General features: G+C 38.6%; 4 protein-coding genes across 4 annotated transcripts in view; 3 read left to right on the forward strand and 1 right to left on the reverse strand.

The window, feature by feature from the left end:
- The window catches only part of LOC106684813 (T-complex protein 1 subunit gamma), a 37,328-nt gene extending 34,459 nt beyond the window's left edge, over window positions 1–2,869 (reverse strand). The window contains exons 1-2 of the mRNA XM_014427096.3: window positions 2,726–2,869; window positions 2,588–2,649 (exon numbers count right to left, since the gene is read on the reverse strand). Of these exons, the coding sequence (XP_014282582.1) occupies window positions 2,588–2,649; window positions 2,726–2,750 (87 nt within the window). The 5' untranslated portion in view covers window positions 2,751–2,869. The remainder of the gene's footprint in view (window positions 1–2,587; window positions 2,650–2,725) is intronic.
- Window positions 2,870–6,271: 3,402 nt separating this feature from the next.
- Window positions 6,272–6,751, forward strand: LOC136795232 (glycine-rich protein 1-like). Its single transcript, XM_067045135.1, has one exon. It carries the CDS (start codon window positions 6,272–6,274, stop codon window positions 6,749–6,751), a length of 480 nt encoding a protein of 159 aa, XP_066901236.1.
- A 313-nt stretch (window positions 6,752–7,064) lies between these two features.
- On the forward strand, window positions 7,065–8,097 carry LOC106684808 (uncharacterized). Its single transcript, XM_014427092.1, has 2 exons — window positions 7,065–7,330; window positions 7,425–8,097. Exons 1-2 carry the CDS (start codon window positions 7,065–7,067, stop codon window positions 8,095–8,097), a joined length of 939 nt encoding a protein of 312 aa, XP_014282578.1.
- A 447-nt stretch (window positions 8,098–8,544) lies between these two features.
- LOC106684809 (uncharacterized) lies at window positions 8,545–9,183 on the forward strand. The gene is made up of 2 exons (XM_014427093.1): window positions 8,545–8,793; window positions 8,854–9,183. The coding sequence occupies exons 1-2, from the start codon at window positions 8,545–8,547 to the stop codon at window positions 9,181–9,183; spliced, it is 579 nt and encodes a 192-aa protein (XP_014282579.1).
- Window positions 9,184–16,878: the final 7,695 nt, after the last annotated feature.

Below are 16,878 nucleotides of genomic sequence, written 5' to 3' on the forward strand. Positions count from 1 at the left end.
AGGTTTTTATAGTGCATGAATATGGGAGAGTGGGAGAAACTTATTTTCAATTGTTGTATTGCTTAATCCTCTGCCATGCTGGTGCTACTTGACTGAAGCTTCCAAAAAGTTCGTTGGAGGAAGTGATCCTTCTGGATCCATTGTTCTAGATTTTTCACTACATTTTCAATTATATTAAGATATAGACTTATGTTTAGTAGGCCAAAGTAAAAAAGTAAAAAAATCTAGTTTACTTCATACTAAAATACTTCCAAGCAGTTATTGATACAAATAGACTTAAGACTAAATACTAATTGTTAAAAAAATTAATTGTATTATTTAAAAATAATAATAATGTTATACTTTATAATTTATTTACTTATAAAGTACTAAAAATGATACTTTATAATTTATTAATGAAGTGATGTATTGATTATTTTTACTTTAATAAATTTGATAAATTATAAAGCTCTTCACAAAAAGGTTTTCGGTTGAGCTACGAGCCAGGAATGCTTTGTCCCTCTTTCATTACTTTGTCCGATGTAAATCAACGGCCCTTTAATGGCTCTTTGAATGGAACAAACAAGTGATGGTCAGAAGGGGCAAGATCGAGACTATATGGATGATGAGCCAGTACTTCAAAATTGAGTTTCTGGAGCGTTTCAGCAGTGTGAGCAGCAGTTTGTGGACAGGCATTATCGTGCAACAAAGCAACACCTTTTGACAGCAGTCCTTGGTGTTTGCTTCGAATTGCAGGCTTTAGCTTGGCAGTAAGCATCTCACTGTAACGTAGCTTTCCTCATAATGTTACAGTACTGGACCTAGTGAGTCTAAAAAAACCGTAAGCACAGTTTTCCTGCGGACGATTGGGTCTTGAACTTTTCTTGCTTACTGAATTTGGATGTTTCCATGTTATACTCTTCTGTTTACTCTCTGGCTCCTAATGATGGATCCATGTTTGGTCACCAGTAATAATCCTGTCTAAGAAGTTGTCCCGTTTATTACCATAGCGATCCAAATGTTATTGGCAGGTGTCCAAGAGCATTTGTTTTTGCAACTGTGTGAGTTGTTTTGGGACCCATCTTGCACAAACTTTATGAAACCAAAGTCTGTTCTAGATGAATTTGTAGGCAGAACCATGACTAATTTGTAAACGATGTGCCACTTTGTCAATAGTTATTTGTCTGTCTAGGAGCACCATTTCACGTTAACGCTCAATGTTTTCTTCATATGTGGCAGTAAACAGTCGTCCGGCTCCTTCATCGTACATAACACTTGTGCGACCATTTTTGAATTTTTCAATCCAATCGTAGCACTCCATTGTGGTAAAACACTGTTCCCGTACTGTACCGAAAGTCTTAAATGAATTTGGGCCCCTGATATCCCTTCCTACCTCAAAAACGGATCACTGAACGTTGCTCTTCTTTGGTGCAAATCGACCATGATTAACAACACAACAGCGATAACACAACTAACCTAGCAGCTTGAAACTTGTATGGACATAACAACAAATAAAAAAAGCATGCATTATCAATGCAAAACAACAGTGCTACCAACATTATTTCAGTATCAACAGTGCTACTAACCGTCAAATTTCTAAATTCTTTATAAAGTTAATGTTCAGGCCTCACATAGGTATTTTCAAGAATAAAACAATTAGATATAATTATTTTCACAATGTAGTAGATCATGATTACAGATAATTATGTAAAGAGGCACTTCTGGTTATTTGATTTTATCAAAAAAGTTGCTGTAATATATAACACTATTTTGCGAAACTTGGTTATTTGGACTCAGGGGACCTCAAAACTTGTATTTCTGTTGAAATCTCAGATTCAAAATTTTCATGGTCACTTCTCTAAACTATATATATATATATATAATTTGTATGATCGGTACCTTATTGTACAGTAACAAAATCTTATAGGTGTTTTATCTATGTTGTTTGTGTGTTACTCATAAGATGTTTGTTGCTTAATGATAGCTCAAGAGATTAAGTCAATTTTACCCGTAGAATATTTCTTATTCAATCATTTTTTACAATTTGAGGTTTCCCTTACACATGAATTTAAATAAAACATTATTTATTGTTGTATTAGAATCAAGGTTTTTTGTAACTAGGGCATAACGGACCATTTCAGTTCAAAGGCTGTAGCTCTAGCACAAGGAAGATATGCTTGCTATGTCTATTAATTTCATGAATTAAACAAAAACTAGAAGGATTTTCGTATGTTTTCAGTATTAGATACACCATTTTAGGTTCTTACAACAAAATTTTGCACTTCATTAAATTGCATATTTTAGTAATTACCAAGCAATAATTTTATCAAGTCTTAAGACTTTCATATGATCAGACCATATGGTCTCAGATGTTAAACACATGGTATTTGAACAATATTGAATCAAGGGAAAACTTAGCTAATTCATTATTAATTATGATGTTAACATAAATAATAAACAAGAAAAACTAAATAATCTTTGATCCAGATGGGAAGGGTCTGATGAAAACAAATTATTTTGGTTGTGTGAACCACAACCAAAATAATTTACCTAACTTATGCAAAATTTAACAACATATTAATCGAAAACTTTAACTAAAATAAAATACCTTTGCTGCAGCTATATTCTCGGATCGAACTTTATTTCCCGATTCCCTTTTGGAGTTTTGGCCTGTAAAATCATCAAAGTAAAATATTAACACGAAAACTTCTTGAATGTAAACAAAGGATACAGAATAAAAACATACTCAACACGAAAATTGGCTGAAACATTTTGGTAATTCTGAATCACAATTCAATCTAAAATCGAATTCATAAGTCTTAGGACTTAACAGGAGCACGTTTGTTTGATTCAGTATCGATAATTTCCTCGAGAGTAAAAATCTCAAAGAGCTATATTCTTAGAAGTAGATATGTACATCTCATCCACTAACTTTATAGCAAACTTGGCCTAGCAATAAGATTTATAGTTAAGCCTATTAGATAGATATGACTTAAATAAAGCTTAGAGTAAAAAAACAACAACACTACTTTAATATATTGTAATCTGAAACTAAAATGTTTCCTGGACATTTTCCCATAACATTCTAACCGCTGAAAGGGATTCAAATATGGTTTATAACATTAGGGATCAGGCTTTGTTATAACTAAATTTTGAACGAGGATTACTAAGTTTCAGAGTTACTTTCAGAAAAAAAATCATAGCAGTTTTTTCTCAACGATTCCATATTTTTGGGGGGTGTTAAACCGGAATTTTAGTTTTACTAAATCTTAAGCAGCCTAAATCACAACAAATATGGAGAAAAAAGCTTAAATTTTGGATTTTTTAAACAATTTTTCCCTCATAACTAGAATCCTTAACATTTCTGGAAAATTAAAATTCTATATAAGATTAAATGGGAAAAAATTATCTGCAAATTTTTAATGTTATATTTTATTTTTGGTATACCTCAAACGCCGCTTTAGTGCTTTTAACAAAGGCCATATTTCGGTTCTTTGTAAAACACGAAAAAAATCTTTTTCTAATTGTCCAGTTGTGCCCAAGTTTCACCAAAGTTTTACTACTACAAATGCTTAGATCAAACCGGACAGTTGGAAGGAAGTTTTATACGTTTTTAACATAGAACTGACAAGTGGGCTAGGTTAAGAGCATTCTATCGACATTCCAGTTTAGCCAAAAATAAAATAAAAGCATTTTGTAGTAAGTATAATCTACTTTCATTTGCTACTGAGTGTGAGCTTTCGAAAAATTGTTAGTTTTCTAGTGAAGCGAAAACTGAAAAAAAAGAAAAGCTCCTCATTTTTGGATTTATTTTCTATTTCTGCTTAGAAGTTGGTGAAATCGCAAACCTAAAATTAGGATTTAGCATCCCCCAAAATACCTAGAATCGTAAACAAGAAAAAATTGCCGATTTTTTCATGAAAATACCCTTTGAGATCCTTGAATAATTGGCCACATGCTAAATTATGTGAATAATTAGTTTGATCAATGTGATTTTATCATTGGTATACATATATTATGAGAAATATGTTATTAAAAAAAAATTAGTTAAGAATAACATGTATATAGAGCGATTACACAACACTATTATAAAAAAAACAAAGAATCATAAAATTAACGACACATATTTGTATAAAGGATTGTACCAGCCTGGTGTAGCCTTGTGGCAGTGCTGCCTATTCGGGTATTTTTCATCTTAGCAAGTAATTACCAGGAATCGGAGAATTCGGATAAGGTTATTTGTAGAGCACAAGTGTAGTTTCGCACTAGTCCTTCGACTAGTTTCTTTAGTTAATCATTAGACACTTTTTCTAATACTAACAAGTTATTATTTTTCCCTAGATATTAAATTTTAGAACATAGCCGTACCTAGACCATTTGGGGACCATAACATATTTACTTTTGAGGCCCGGGATAGATTCATTTTTGAGGCTTGGGATGAATATAATGTTTGTGCCTTGGGCGGAATTGTTTTTGGGGAGAGTTGGATTGGTGTTTGAATCCCTGAGTAGATTATTTCTGGGGCCCTGGGAGGATTATTCATCTGGGGCCTGGATCTTGATATAATTTTAAGTTCTTGGTAAATTTGTTTTGGGGGGAGGATTAATGGGCAGGGCAACAGGAGAACTAGAGAGGGAGATGGGTGCGGGTGTCTCCCCAACTCTTTGCGGATGAATCAGGCCAGAGTGCCCAACTCACTGTCTGAGGATTGCCAGTTCTCTCTATCCCTGCCAACGCCTACTGTCACCTCCGCGTGGTGCCCCTGGGGAGTTCGATGGGACTCGCGAACGACAGAGGCGGGTGTCCGTCATGCCAGTCAATAAGACAGGCGTGACGGGCCCTTTAAACACCCAAGCTAGGCGTAGGGAGCTCGAGCTGAGGCTGAATGGCAGAGGGTGTATAAAAATATACTATATCGACCCACTTGGAGCACCTGGCGCACCCCATTGTATCTAATGCCCGCTGCAGGGAGAAAGGGTAGTACCTGCAGTGCCTTTAAGAACCCCCATACTCGTGGGAACAAAATGAATGACGACAACTTGTTTTATATTTTTCCCTCTCCAAATGAGGAGGACTCGTCATCCTCAGACATTTCGGACCTGGCAGGGCCAGCAGTGGAACTGCCAGGGAATGTTTCGAGCTCACTTTCCACGATCGTGGAAGAGATGAGTGATGAGGAACCACAGCAAAGGGAAGGGGGAAGGGGGAAGTGGAAACTCCCCCCGGACCCCAGTCTAGAAGAAGGGATGACAGATGATCGGGCGCAAGGAGGAGAAGGCGGCGTGCGATCAACAGAGCCACAGCAGGACTACAGGAGATTGAGAGTGTTTTGGGCCAAGCAACTTTGGTTGATAGGGAACAGAGCTCTACAGGACCTAGTTCTGCTGCGGAGAGTAAGCCAAGGAGCTTGGATCGGCCACGGGATACCGGGAGACCTTCAGGCCCATCAGCCTCGGCTGATAGGAATCGGACCTCGGCGGGACCCGGACCATCCAGGAGGGCTAGAAGGAGGCCTAGGGTCAGTTCTCAAGATACCGAAGGTCAACAAGGCATCTCCACCTATGGTGTTAGGGACCGGAACCCTTCGGGACCTGGAACGACCAGGAGAGCTGATATGAGGCGAGGGGGGAGGCCCCAGGACACTGATGAACGGCCGGGCCCATCAACCTCTGTTGATAGGGACCGGAATTTTTCAGGACCGGGACCCTCCACTGCGAAGAGGATAAGGTCCTCCCCAGGGACTTTTGCGCCTACGGCAAAGAGGCCTAGGGGAGGTGGATCATTGAGACCAACGTACTCAAACGCTGTGGGATTCAGTGGGGTTGCCATCATTCCTGACGGCTATCCTTCCGTCCAGCTCACTCGTGAGCAGAGTGATGAGGTGCAGACACGCCTGATCAGGATCATGGACGAAGAGGCACAAGGGGTGCACACCTCGAGTTTAGTAATTTTATTTATCATCTCGGGGGGGGGGTGCATCGTGATTTGTGACAACCAAGCTGGTAGGGACTGGCTGTCGACTGTCATCAGAGACGTCACCATCGGCGATAATATCACCTTACACGTCGGCAACGTTGATGAGCTCCAGAGGACCACCAGGGTGGGAATTTTCTTCCCTGGTGAGCGAGTTGAGGCAGACATTCTCCTTCGAAGAATTGGCTACCATAACTCTAGGATGCCCGATGTTGGATGATGGTCACTGGTCGGCACTAAGGAAGAGGAGGCTGGCTTTTACAGGATTTTTAAGATCCCGGAAAGCAGTCTACGCTTTTTGGAAGGCAGAGGCTTCCTGATGAATTACAATTTCAGGAAGGCCTGTGTGAAGGTTCATACTAGGATCAGACCTCCACCAAGGGAAGAGAGAGGGGCTGCTGGAGCCACGGATGTAGAGAATGCTACTTTGACCTCTCGCGCTGGTGTGAGTGGGGTGGCGGCCCATCGCACTGGGGCGAGGGAATCGGGGAGGCGGACCATGGGTGGATCTGGAGCGCAGGCTGCGAGCGGATCTGGACGACTGATTACCAGTGGATCCGGAGGGCTGGCAGCGGGTGGCTCTGGAGGACGGGCAGTTGGTGGAACCAGAAGGCTGACGGTGGAGAGCGATCCTGGAGGCCTGGCTGCTGGGGGCGCGTCCTCGGCTGGGGCTGGGGGCTCACTGCTCCTCGGGCCTCCGCTGAGGCGTGGACCGGGGGTGGTGGTGTATCACTGTCCCCGCCGGGGGGGGGGACCTGGCAGCTTAGGACTAAAGAAGAGGATGAGGTTGTGCAAGTGAACCTGCATCACTGGATTGCTGCTTGTTCTACAGGCAAGGGTAAGGACATTGATATTATTTTAATTCAAAAACCTTACTAATTTAAAGGCAGGATCAGCGGACTGGGCATGCGGGGGTACAGCATCATCTCTGTGCCAATGCATGCCAGAACCTGTATCCTGTATAAGAGTAAACTCAAGATGCTGCCTCTTTGGCACTTATGTTCCAGGGACTTGGCAGCAGCGAAGTTGGCCCTCAAAGAGGGAACCCATAGGGAGGTGACACTTGCTATCTCCCCTTTGAAGAGGCCATTCCAACGGCGGCCTTGAGGAGGATGGTGGATGGGCTGGCTGGGAAAGATGAAATAGTGGTCTCCATGGACGCCAACGCCCATCACTGGCTCTGGGGGAGCACAAACACCAACCAGAGAGGTGAGTCTCTTTTAGAGTATCTTTTAGGGGAATACTTAGAGGTCCTCAACAGAGGCAACAAGGCTACCTTTGTCAATAGAGTGAGGGCGGAAGTCATAGATATAACCATAGCCACTTGTCGAGTAGGTCCGATGATTAAGAATTGGCACGTCTCGGATGAAGAGTCATGGTCAGATCATCGATATATTTGATATGACTTAACGACATGTGACATGACCGAGTTGGCGTACAGGAATCAAAAGTTGACGAACTGGGACACCTAGTGTACCCAACCTCTCCGAGGAAGAGGTCAAGAGTTGTCCAGAAACAATCAGAAACACCTGGCAGCTTGAATGTCTTAACACGTCCCTAACGGACGCGATCATAAGATCCTACACTGATAATAACAGGATATGCAGGATCCAAACCAACAGGAATACAACCAGGTGGAATGAGGAATTGGCCAGGCTGAGAGGACTCACGAGGAGACTCTTCAATACAGCGAAAAGAACAGGCTGTTGGGGCACCTACAAGAGTGCACTAACTGACAACAATAGGGCTTTTAGGAAGGCCAAAAGAGGGGCATGGAGGAGGTTTTGCAATGATGTTAATGATGCTCCCTCCACGTTCAGAATTAATAGGATTCTATCCAAGGACTCTGAAAGAGGAGTGTTGGGTGCTGTTGAGGTGGAAGGGGGGTTCACCAACTCTGAGGTGGGAAACCTGGAGGCTCTGGCACGCTCACACTTCCCTGGGTGTGTACTGATAGAAGAAAAGGACACAACCCCCACTATAGAGAGCTACACATGCAGTAGAGATAAGTGGGTCAAGGAAAATAGGATAGGATTGTCAACTCTGGCAAGGTTTAGTGGGCGATTAAATCCTTCTCGCCCTTTAAATCAGTCGGCACGGATGGAATTTTTCCGGTCCTACTACAAAAAGGCCTTACGGTCTTGAAGCCATATCTCTTAGCTTTGCTCAGGGGGAGTTTGGCACTGAGTCACATTCCATGTAGCTGGAGTGTGTCGAAGGTGTGTTATATACCCAAACCAGGGAAAGCTTCTTATGACAACCCCAAGGCGACCAGACCTATCTGTCTGACATCCTTCTTAATGAAGACACTTGAGAAGGGTCTGGACAGACATATTAGGGAGACTACGCTGGTAGAGAGACCTCTACACTGCGCTCAATTTGCCTGTCAATCAGGGAAATCCTGTGAGGATGCTTTAGATCATTTAATATCCGGGATTGAAAAGAGTTTGGCCTATAAGGAGATCATGGCTGGTGTCTTCATTGACATTGAAGGTGCCTTTGATCGTACTCCTTACAGAACCATTTTCTTTCAACTGGATCAACGCGATGTTGGAAGGAAGATTGCTAAAGTTGGAGCTAGGACACACTAAGATGTGGATGAAGCCCGCTGGTGGCAGTCCGCAGGGTGGGGTTCTATCTCCTCTCCTGTGGTGTATGGTGGTGGACACCTTCCTTGTTAGATCCAATAAGGCAGGTTTCTACACGCAGGGATATGCTGACGATATCGCTGTGCTGATAAGAGGCAAATTCCCGGGAACTATCTCAGGACTGGTTCAAACATCGGTAGACCTTATGAATGGATGGTGCCAGGAATATGGTCTGAGCATCAATCCTCAAAAGGTCAGTCTTTTTGTCTTCACTAACAGACGCTACATTGCAATCAGGTTCATTGTATGGTAGGATAAGGCTACGACCAGGAAATCCCAAACTTGGCTCGGGAAACTTCAGAGACTGCTATGCCTCATGATAACGGGTGCCATAAGCACTACTCCTTCTGTAGCAATGGAGATTCTTCTGAACATTAAACCTCTTCATATAGAGATTGAAGCTCAAGCCCTTAGCTCTGCATATAGGCTTATGAAACTAGGAATGAACTACCATTCCTTAACTTATGAGGGACATGGCAGACTGTTCAGGAGGATCAATGAAGACGGGATCCTGGCAATGCACTCTGATCATCAGGAGAAGAAGTACAAGAGCACTTACTATAGTGTAAGCGTTGAAGGGTGAACCCCACATAAGCCGTGTAATGGGATAAACTGCTACACAGACGGATCCTTAATGGAACAAGGATCTGAAGCAGGAATATGGAGGATGGATAAGCCTAATCAAGGCACATCCATTTCGTTAGGAAAACACACCACAATGTTCCAGGCTGAGGTGTTTGCAATAAATGTCTGTGCCCAGAATTTAATAAAAGAGGGCATGAGGGGAAGGCTAATTACGATACACGGACAGTCAGGCAGCCATCTATGCGCTGGATAACTATGTAACCCGCTCCAAATTGGTGGAGGAGTGTAAGGCTAACCTGAACTCTCTCTCCTTGCCCAACAAGGTGAGGGTGGAATGGGTGCCTGGAAATAAAAGCATTAAAGGAAATGAGCGAGCGGACTACCAAGCAAGGAAAGTATCTGAGTATGTTCCTCTCAAACCTGACCCCATATGTGGAATTAGTCGCAACCATACGAAGAGGCATATCAAAAAGATTGCTGAGAGCAAGGCTGGGTTACTCTGGAGAAATACCAGAGGGATAGAACAATCAAAAATGTTCCTCAAAGGACCCTGCCCGAAAAGAAGTAACTGCATTCTTAATATGAATAGGAGTATCTCAAGATCGGTGACAGGTCTATACACGGGACACTGTCAGCTAAATTAGCATCTCTATAAAATGAGACTGATAGAGCCCCCTATCTGTAGGTTCTGCAGGAAGAAAGAAGAGACATTTGAAGATGTGATGTAGTGGCAAGAACACGATTCCTCATCTTTGGTAAGGATCGTATCTTGGATCCCAAATTTTGCGAGACAGTAGATCCGTATACAGTGTCCAGATTTGCAAAGGCAATTGGCCTGTTTTAAGCATAGGAGGGACGGCGTACAATAGGCCCTCTGTGGCCGCGGTGCTTCTTAGCCGGAAAAAAAAAAATTGTTTTTGTGGTCCGGGGATTATACAATTTTAGGTTTCTGGGCGAATATATTGGAACAATATTTTTCCACCTACCTTCATTACATTTGGTAAGGTTGATATGTTGTGACAGCTCACTGTCAAGGCGTATACATATGGCAGTTAAACGTGGCAGTTAATGAGACTGTTAATGACAATACTAGTACTATTAACGATCAGGCCAGACCTAGATCGACATCACTGTCGCGACACTAAAACTGCCGTGACTGTGAATACTGTCATGACTGTGACTATCAAATAGTTACACCATGATTGGCTAAAACTTCAGTCACAATAACGGAAACTGTACGATAGTTCACTGTTAGGACGTATACATGTAATAATAAACGTGACATTTACTTCACTGGCATCACTGGTACTATCAACTATCACGCCAGAGATTGTGTGACAGTACAATCATGACTGTAACAATCGTACAGTTACAATTACTAAGATTCTCCAAGAGTTGGTAAAATGGGAGGTAAAACCTTGAAAATGCGCTGAGCGGGTATTTTTTTGTCGGGTAAATCGGTAGCACTGCCTTTTTGGTTTCTCAGTAAATTAAAACTGTTAGGAGCTCCTGTTAGAATAGGTACAGCCCAACCTGACAACTTAGATTGAACTTTGATGGAAATCGCTATTCAAGAAACTATTGTCTACGTTTAATTTCTTGTAAATACTTTAATTTTGATTTTGCAATAAATGTGTAATATTTGTAAATGTTTTGATACAATGAATAAAGACTAAGAGTTCTCTGTTTCGCTTAAAGCCAGTTTCTTACATGTGGTGTTTCTTGATGGATTTTTCACGTAGTAGACCAGTCAAGATTTAATTGGAATATTTAATTTGAAATGGAACCACTACTGAATCAAACAACTCTACCACTATTTTGGTATTTATAAAGTGTTGTTAATTCTAAAAGCTCATTGGGGTCTCTCCTCCTTCCTAATATCTGTGAGCGAATCCCTCTTACCTGACTAACTTGTATAATCCCCTCAACAGTGGGCAAATACTTCTAGAAGTCGCTTTTCACAACTCGACCGTAGACGAATATCCTACAGAGTGTACATAATAATAATAATATTCTTTATTTATTTTGGGATTGGTCCCTTTAGAATAATATACAGGCGTCAAAATTAAGCTTCAGAGCCTTAGAGTGAAATACAAAATAAAAATGAAATTATAAAACGTCATAATATAATAAATTAATGAATTTAAAAAGATCAAAATGAACAACAATAATTAACAAAACATATAAAATAAGAAGAGAATAAATAAAGTAAAACCATATGTCATATCATAAAACATAAGACGACAAACAGTTCTGATAATAAATAATAGAAAAAAGATTAATAAAATCAAATATAATTAAACTAAAAATAATAAAAAGAAAGGTACAATTCTTGCTTATGTACATATTTACAAGAATAAAACAAAAATCTGTGACATTAAGTACAGAAAATTTATAAACCTTGTTTGAAACTTTCAATTGTTATTCTTCCGGAACTGGGAGGACAGAAGGTGGTCAAAGATACGAAAATTGAAGGTTGGAAAGGTATTAGAACTAGGAATGAAAGAGGGAATAGAATTCCATAGGGATGAGGAACGGATGAGGAAAGATCTTCCAAAGGCTGCGGTTCAATGGGCAGTTACATATACATCTGAAGGCCGTGAGCGGGTATTGCGGGAATGCACTGATGATTTAAATTGAAGGATATCAGAGATGTAGGATGGACGGCGGGATTGGATAACTTGGTAGAGGAAGGAAGCAAGAAAATATTTACGACGGAAGGAGGGGTAAAGCCACTTCAATTCTTCATAAAATGACAGAGGTGTCCCTGGGGACCCCAAAGGTGAATCGTACAAAGCAACTAATTAACCATTTTAATTTTGTTTCGAGATCCCCAGAGACACCCCCGTAAACCACATAGCAATAATTAAAGTTGGGGAATATTAAGGAAGTAACCAGGAGCCTACGGGTTTCAAAAGGAAGTAGGTGACGAAGAAAATTTAAACGTTTTAGGGTGGAGGAGGTACGACCGGAAATATCGAAGACGTGGTTTTACCAGGAGAGAGTTTGGCCAATAGTCACAACAAGGTTTTTATATGGATGGAATTGTATTGGATTGTAGTTTAGGAATAAGGTTAGAAGATGAGACATAGTTTTCAGGTGGTGATTGGATCCTATTACTCCTTCCTATATGTATTTTTGGCAATGATATTATAATATTCAACATTGATATCTTTAAAAAAACGATGTTTTTTGTAGTCGATGTCGGAATTCTAGTTCCAGCAAAAACTTCAGATTGTTCGGAGCGTGTTTTGTCGTTGGAACAGATCTTATGTAACTGAATTGGATGTTCAAAAACATCGATGTATTTTTAGCAATATTTTGTAAGTAATGATATTATAATATTGAACATTGATATCTTAAAATATCGATGTTTTTGTAGTCGATGTCGCATCCCTAGTTCCAGCATCAAGTTCTGACACTCCGAAGCATGTCTAGTCGTCGGAACAGATCTTATGTTACTGAAATGGATGTTCAAAAACATCGATGTATTTTTGACAATATTTTATAACCAACAATATTTTAATATTGAACTTTGATATTTTAAAACATCGATGTTTTTTTGGTAGTCGATGTCGCATCCCTAGTTCTGCAACAACTTCTGACTTTTCATAGCATGCGTAGTCGTTGGAAATGACCTTACGTTACTTAAAAGGATGTTAAAAAACATCGATTTTTTTTGGCAATGCTTTGTAAGCAACGAATTTATAATATTGAACATTGAAATCTTAAAACATCCATGTTTTTTGTAGTCAATGTAGCATCCCTAGTTTCAGCAACAATTCTGACTGTCCCAAGCATGTCTAGTCGTTGAAACAGATCTAATGTTACTAAAAAGGATGTTGAAAAACATCGATGAATTTTTGGCAATGTTTTTGTAAGCAACGATATTTTAATACCGACCATTGATATTTTAAAACATCAATGTTTTTTGTAGTCGATATTGAATCCCTAATTCCAGCACCAACTTCTGACTGTCCGGAGCGTGTCTAGTCGTTGGAGCAGATCTTATGTTACTGAAATGGATATTCAATAACATCGATGTATTTTTGGCAATGTTTTATAAGCTACAATATTTTAATATTGAACTTTGATATTTAAAAAAATCAATATTTTTTGTAGTCGATGTCGAATCTCTATTTCCAGCAAAAACTTCTGATTGTTCGGTGCGTGTTTAGTTGTTGGAACAGACCTTATGTTACTGAAATTGATATTCAAAAACATCGATATAATTTTGGTAATGTTTTGTAAGGTACGATATTTTAATAATGAAATTGATATTTTAAAATATCGACGTTTTTGGCAATTTTTTGTAAGCTATGATAATTTAATACCGACCATTGATATTTTATAACATCAATGTTTTTGTAGTCGATATCACATCCCTTTTTCCAGCAACCATTTTTGCATGCGCAGTTGTTGAAACTGACCTTATGTTTCTCAAATGGATGTCCGAAAACATCGATGTTTTTATAGTAATTTTTTCTAAGCAGAAATATTTTAATACCGACCATTGATATCTTAAAACATCCATGTTTTTTTGTAGTCGATGTCACATCCCTAGTTCGAGGAACAACTTCTGATTGTCCGGAGCGTGTTTAGTCGTTGGAACAGATCTTATGTTACTCAAAAGGATGTTACAAAACATAGATGAATTTTTGGAAATGAGTAATTTGAGTCTGAGTGATAGCCCTGGTGAGTAGATGAGGTTTTTGAGTTGGTATGACGTTGACTTAACGATTTGTATTCTGTTCTGTATGTGAGTAGTGAAAGATAGGTGTGATTCTAGCTTCATACCGAGGTACGTGAGATGTTTCTTGGTTTCTACAGTCTGTTCGTTGAGTTTTGGTGCTCTGTTTGGAGTTTTCTTGTATGAGAAAATGATGGAGTCCGTTTTTTGTGGGTTGATGTGGATGTTTATATCTCGTAATTTGTTAGCGATGAGCTGGACTGCTGCTGAACTCTGGTCCATGGCCATCGGCGAGACTCTAAACTTGTGGAAGAAAATACTGCGGGAGAACTCCATAAAGAAGTGGAATGGACGGTGGGTAGCAAGCCAGAAGGGCGCTACTTTGAAAAAATTCTTCCCTACCGTCCCTTCCAGACTGAAGGCTAAATGGGTCATCCCAGACTATTGGGCATCACAGATCCTAACAGGGTATGGGGGGTTTCGGGGAAAGCTGCAGGGCCAAAGACCCTAGTCCTTTCTTACACCGTTCCAATGTAGTTACCCTGTTCTATCCCATGTAGTAATTCCTTCTATATTGGCGAAACTAAAAATCAACTTAAAAACCGTATTCTCCATAATTCTTCTTTCACTCTATTTTCTACATTTCAGAAGTTAATTTTATTTACATATCTTTTATCTGTTTTATTTTTGAATTCCTCACCTCTCCAATCTTACTTTTCTTTATATCTTACTTTCCATCCTGTAATTTTATTTTTATATATTTAATCTGCACTTTATATTTATATGTTACCTCTACATTTTACTTACATTTTTTGTTTTATATTAATGTTTCTATCATATAATTTTCACAAGTTTGTATCTCTATTTATCTTGTATATTTAATTTTATTCACCATATTATACTTGTATCCAGTCTTTTAATCTCATTTCCTCTTTTTCATATTGCATAATTTTCATTATTTTTAAATTTTTTTTATTATGGATATTATCATTTTAAATTTATTTTTGAAATATTAATTTAATTTGTTAATACTCTTTACTTTAATACTATTCTCAAATCTAACATATTTTTAACCTTCAACCTCCCCACCACTCTCTCTCTCTCTTAACTGTCACCTCATTTCCTTGGCCAATTACCATCTGACAGGTACGCTATCAGATAGATGAACAACTAGATCTTGTTCATGTTAAAGTTAGATGTCAAAATTCATTTTTATTGTATACATGTTGCTCTGTGGCAAACTGTGAATATATCGATTTTGTACACAATCGAGTCACAATTTGTAACAGTCAGTTGGTAAGTTGCCACCAAGGCTTAGTTGTTGTGTGTTGCGTTGTTTGTTCTCATTCAGTAAGAAGGTTTTATATTATTCAACCGTAGCAAATAAAACAGTATGAATAGTAAAAACATTTTATTTGTGTCCACCATCTCCGCGTTCAACAGTTCATTATCTTCCTTTATGCTTCATTTTACTCTTATTTCCTTTTTCCATCTCTTGCATATCTGTATTTTTATAATTCTTTTTTATCTGTTGTTATTTTCGTTATCTTTAATTGTCTAAAACCTTTTATAATTCTTATTTAATGTTAACTTCACTGTACAAGATTTTTAAATTCTTAATTGACCTTCATTTATTTTTACCCCATTTAAATGTTTGTATCATTTTATAGCCCTGACGAAGCCCTGAAACTTGGGGCAAAACGTTGGCTCGTAATAAATAGCATTACGACTATTTGAATTTTTCTTTGACCGAACCCGGACCATCTTCCTTTTATTATTACATACGGTCAATCAGCAATCTTCCACTAAATATCATAGTTTTTGTGATATCGATTTTTAAAATTATTATTCTAGGGAGTAAGATATACGGCTAAGGATTACTAAAACTGCATCATCTTATTACTGTATTAATTAGAATAGAAACTATTTATTGATTAGCAATCAGTCTTAAACATTCCACCATCAACGATTTCCAACATAAAACATAGTCATATACTCTATCCAAACACATTCTCACTCTTCAGTATAAAGCCCAATATATAATGCAATATTCAATGGGATAAACAAATATTATTTTGAACATGGTAGTTGGGTGATTTAAAAAAAAACAAAGCTCCCTTCCTTCACAGGGCAAACATTTCGAGCGTGTGAAGCATCTCCAAAAGTTCTCCGATTTTTCCTGTGGCCTCTTGGGTTCAAAAAGAACACTATACAGAAGAAAATATAGTTTAAATCACTGGATTTCGGGACCTAACTCTTTATCTCAGCTAAGGAGAATGGGTTAAATGTTTTATAACCAATTTATGCGTAAATCAAAGAGGACTTAATTATAATTTAGGAGAGTGATCAATTGTAATAACTAAAGTGAAACTGTTTTATAAATATTCAAATACGGCCAGATCAAGAGTCAGTTGATGGTACTAATAGTGGTGATTTTTAAAAATAAATTCCGATAAAGTCAAGTTTGACATTAACTAGTCAACTGTGGAGTTCGGTGATAAGATGTTGCTGTGGTATAAATTCCATTTTGATTGACTTTAATGTACTGCTCACGATCCGGACTTACATTTTGGACGTCACCTCTGTCTCACAATTTAATAATAAAGCTTTGGAGGGAAATAAAAAGCGATTTTCAATATTCACCCTGAAGACTTACAAATGATTAGGATTATCTATTATTCGTTCAGTAATTAATAATTTGTGTTTGATTTTTGTTCGTAGTAAATAATTTGTACCTTTTGCAGGTGTTTTCGATTGTCTTGTTGAAGTCATAAGAAAAAATGAAGTAACAAAGAGGTAAAAGTCGTATGATTATGTCTGTAATTGTTCATTTTATTTTTTTCGTTAAAATATTTTACTTTTATTATGATGCATATAGTCAATATTAGCATATGTTCCCTTAACAATTATTTTAAGTTGGATTTACAATTAATGGAGATTACTGACTGTAAGTGAAATTAATAATTAATCGTAATTGGTCGATAGTTTACTCTCTTTGGTTTA

This window comes from Halyomorpha halys, unplaced genomic scaffold, assembly GCF_000696795.3.
Source record: "Halyomorpha halys isolate HHAL.00 unplaced genomic scaffold, Hhal_1.1 Scaffold622.1, whole genome shotgun sequence".
NCBI lineage: Eukaryota > Metazoa > Arthropoda > Insecta > Hemiptera > Pentatomidae > Halyomorpha > Halyomorpha halys.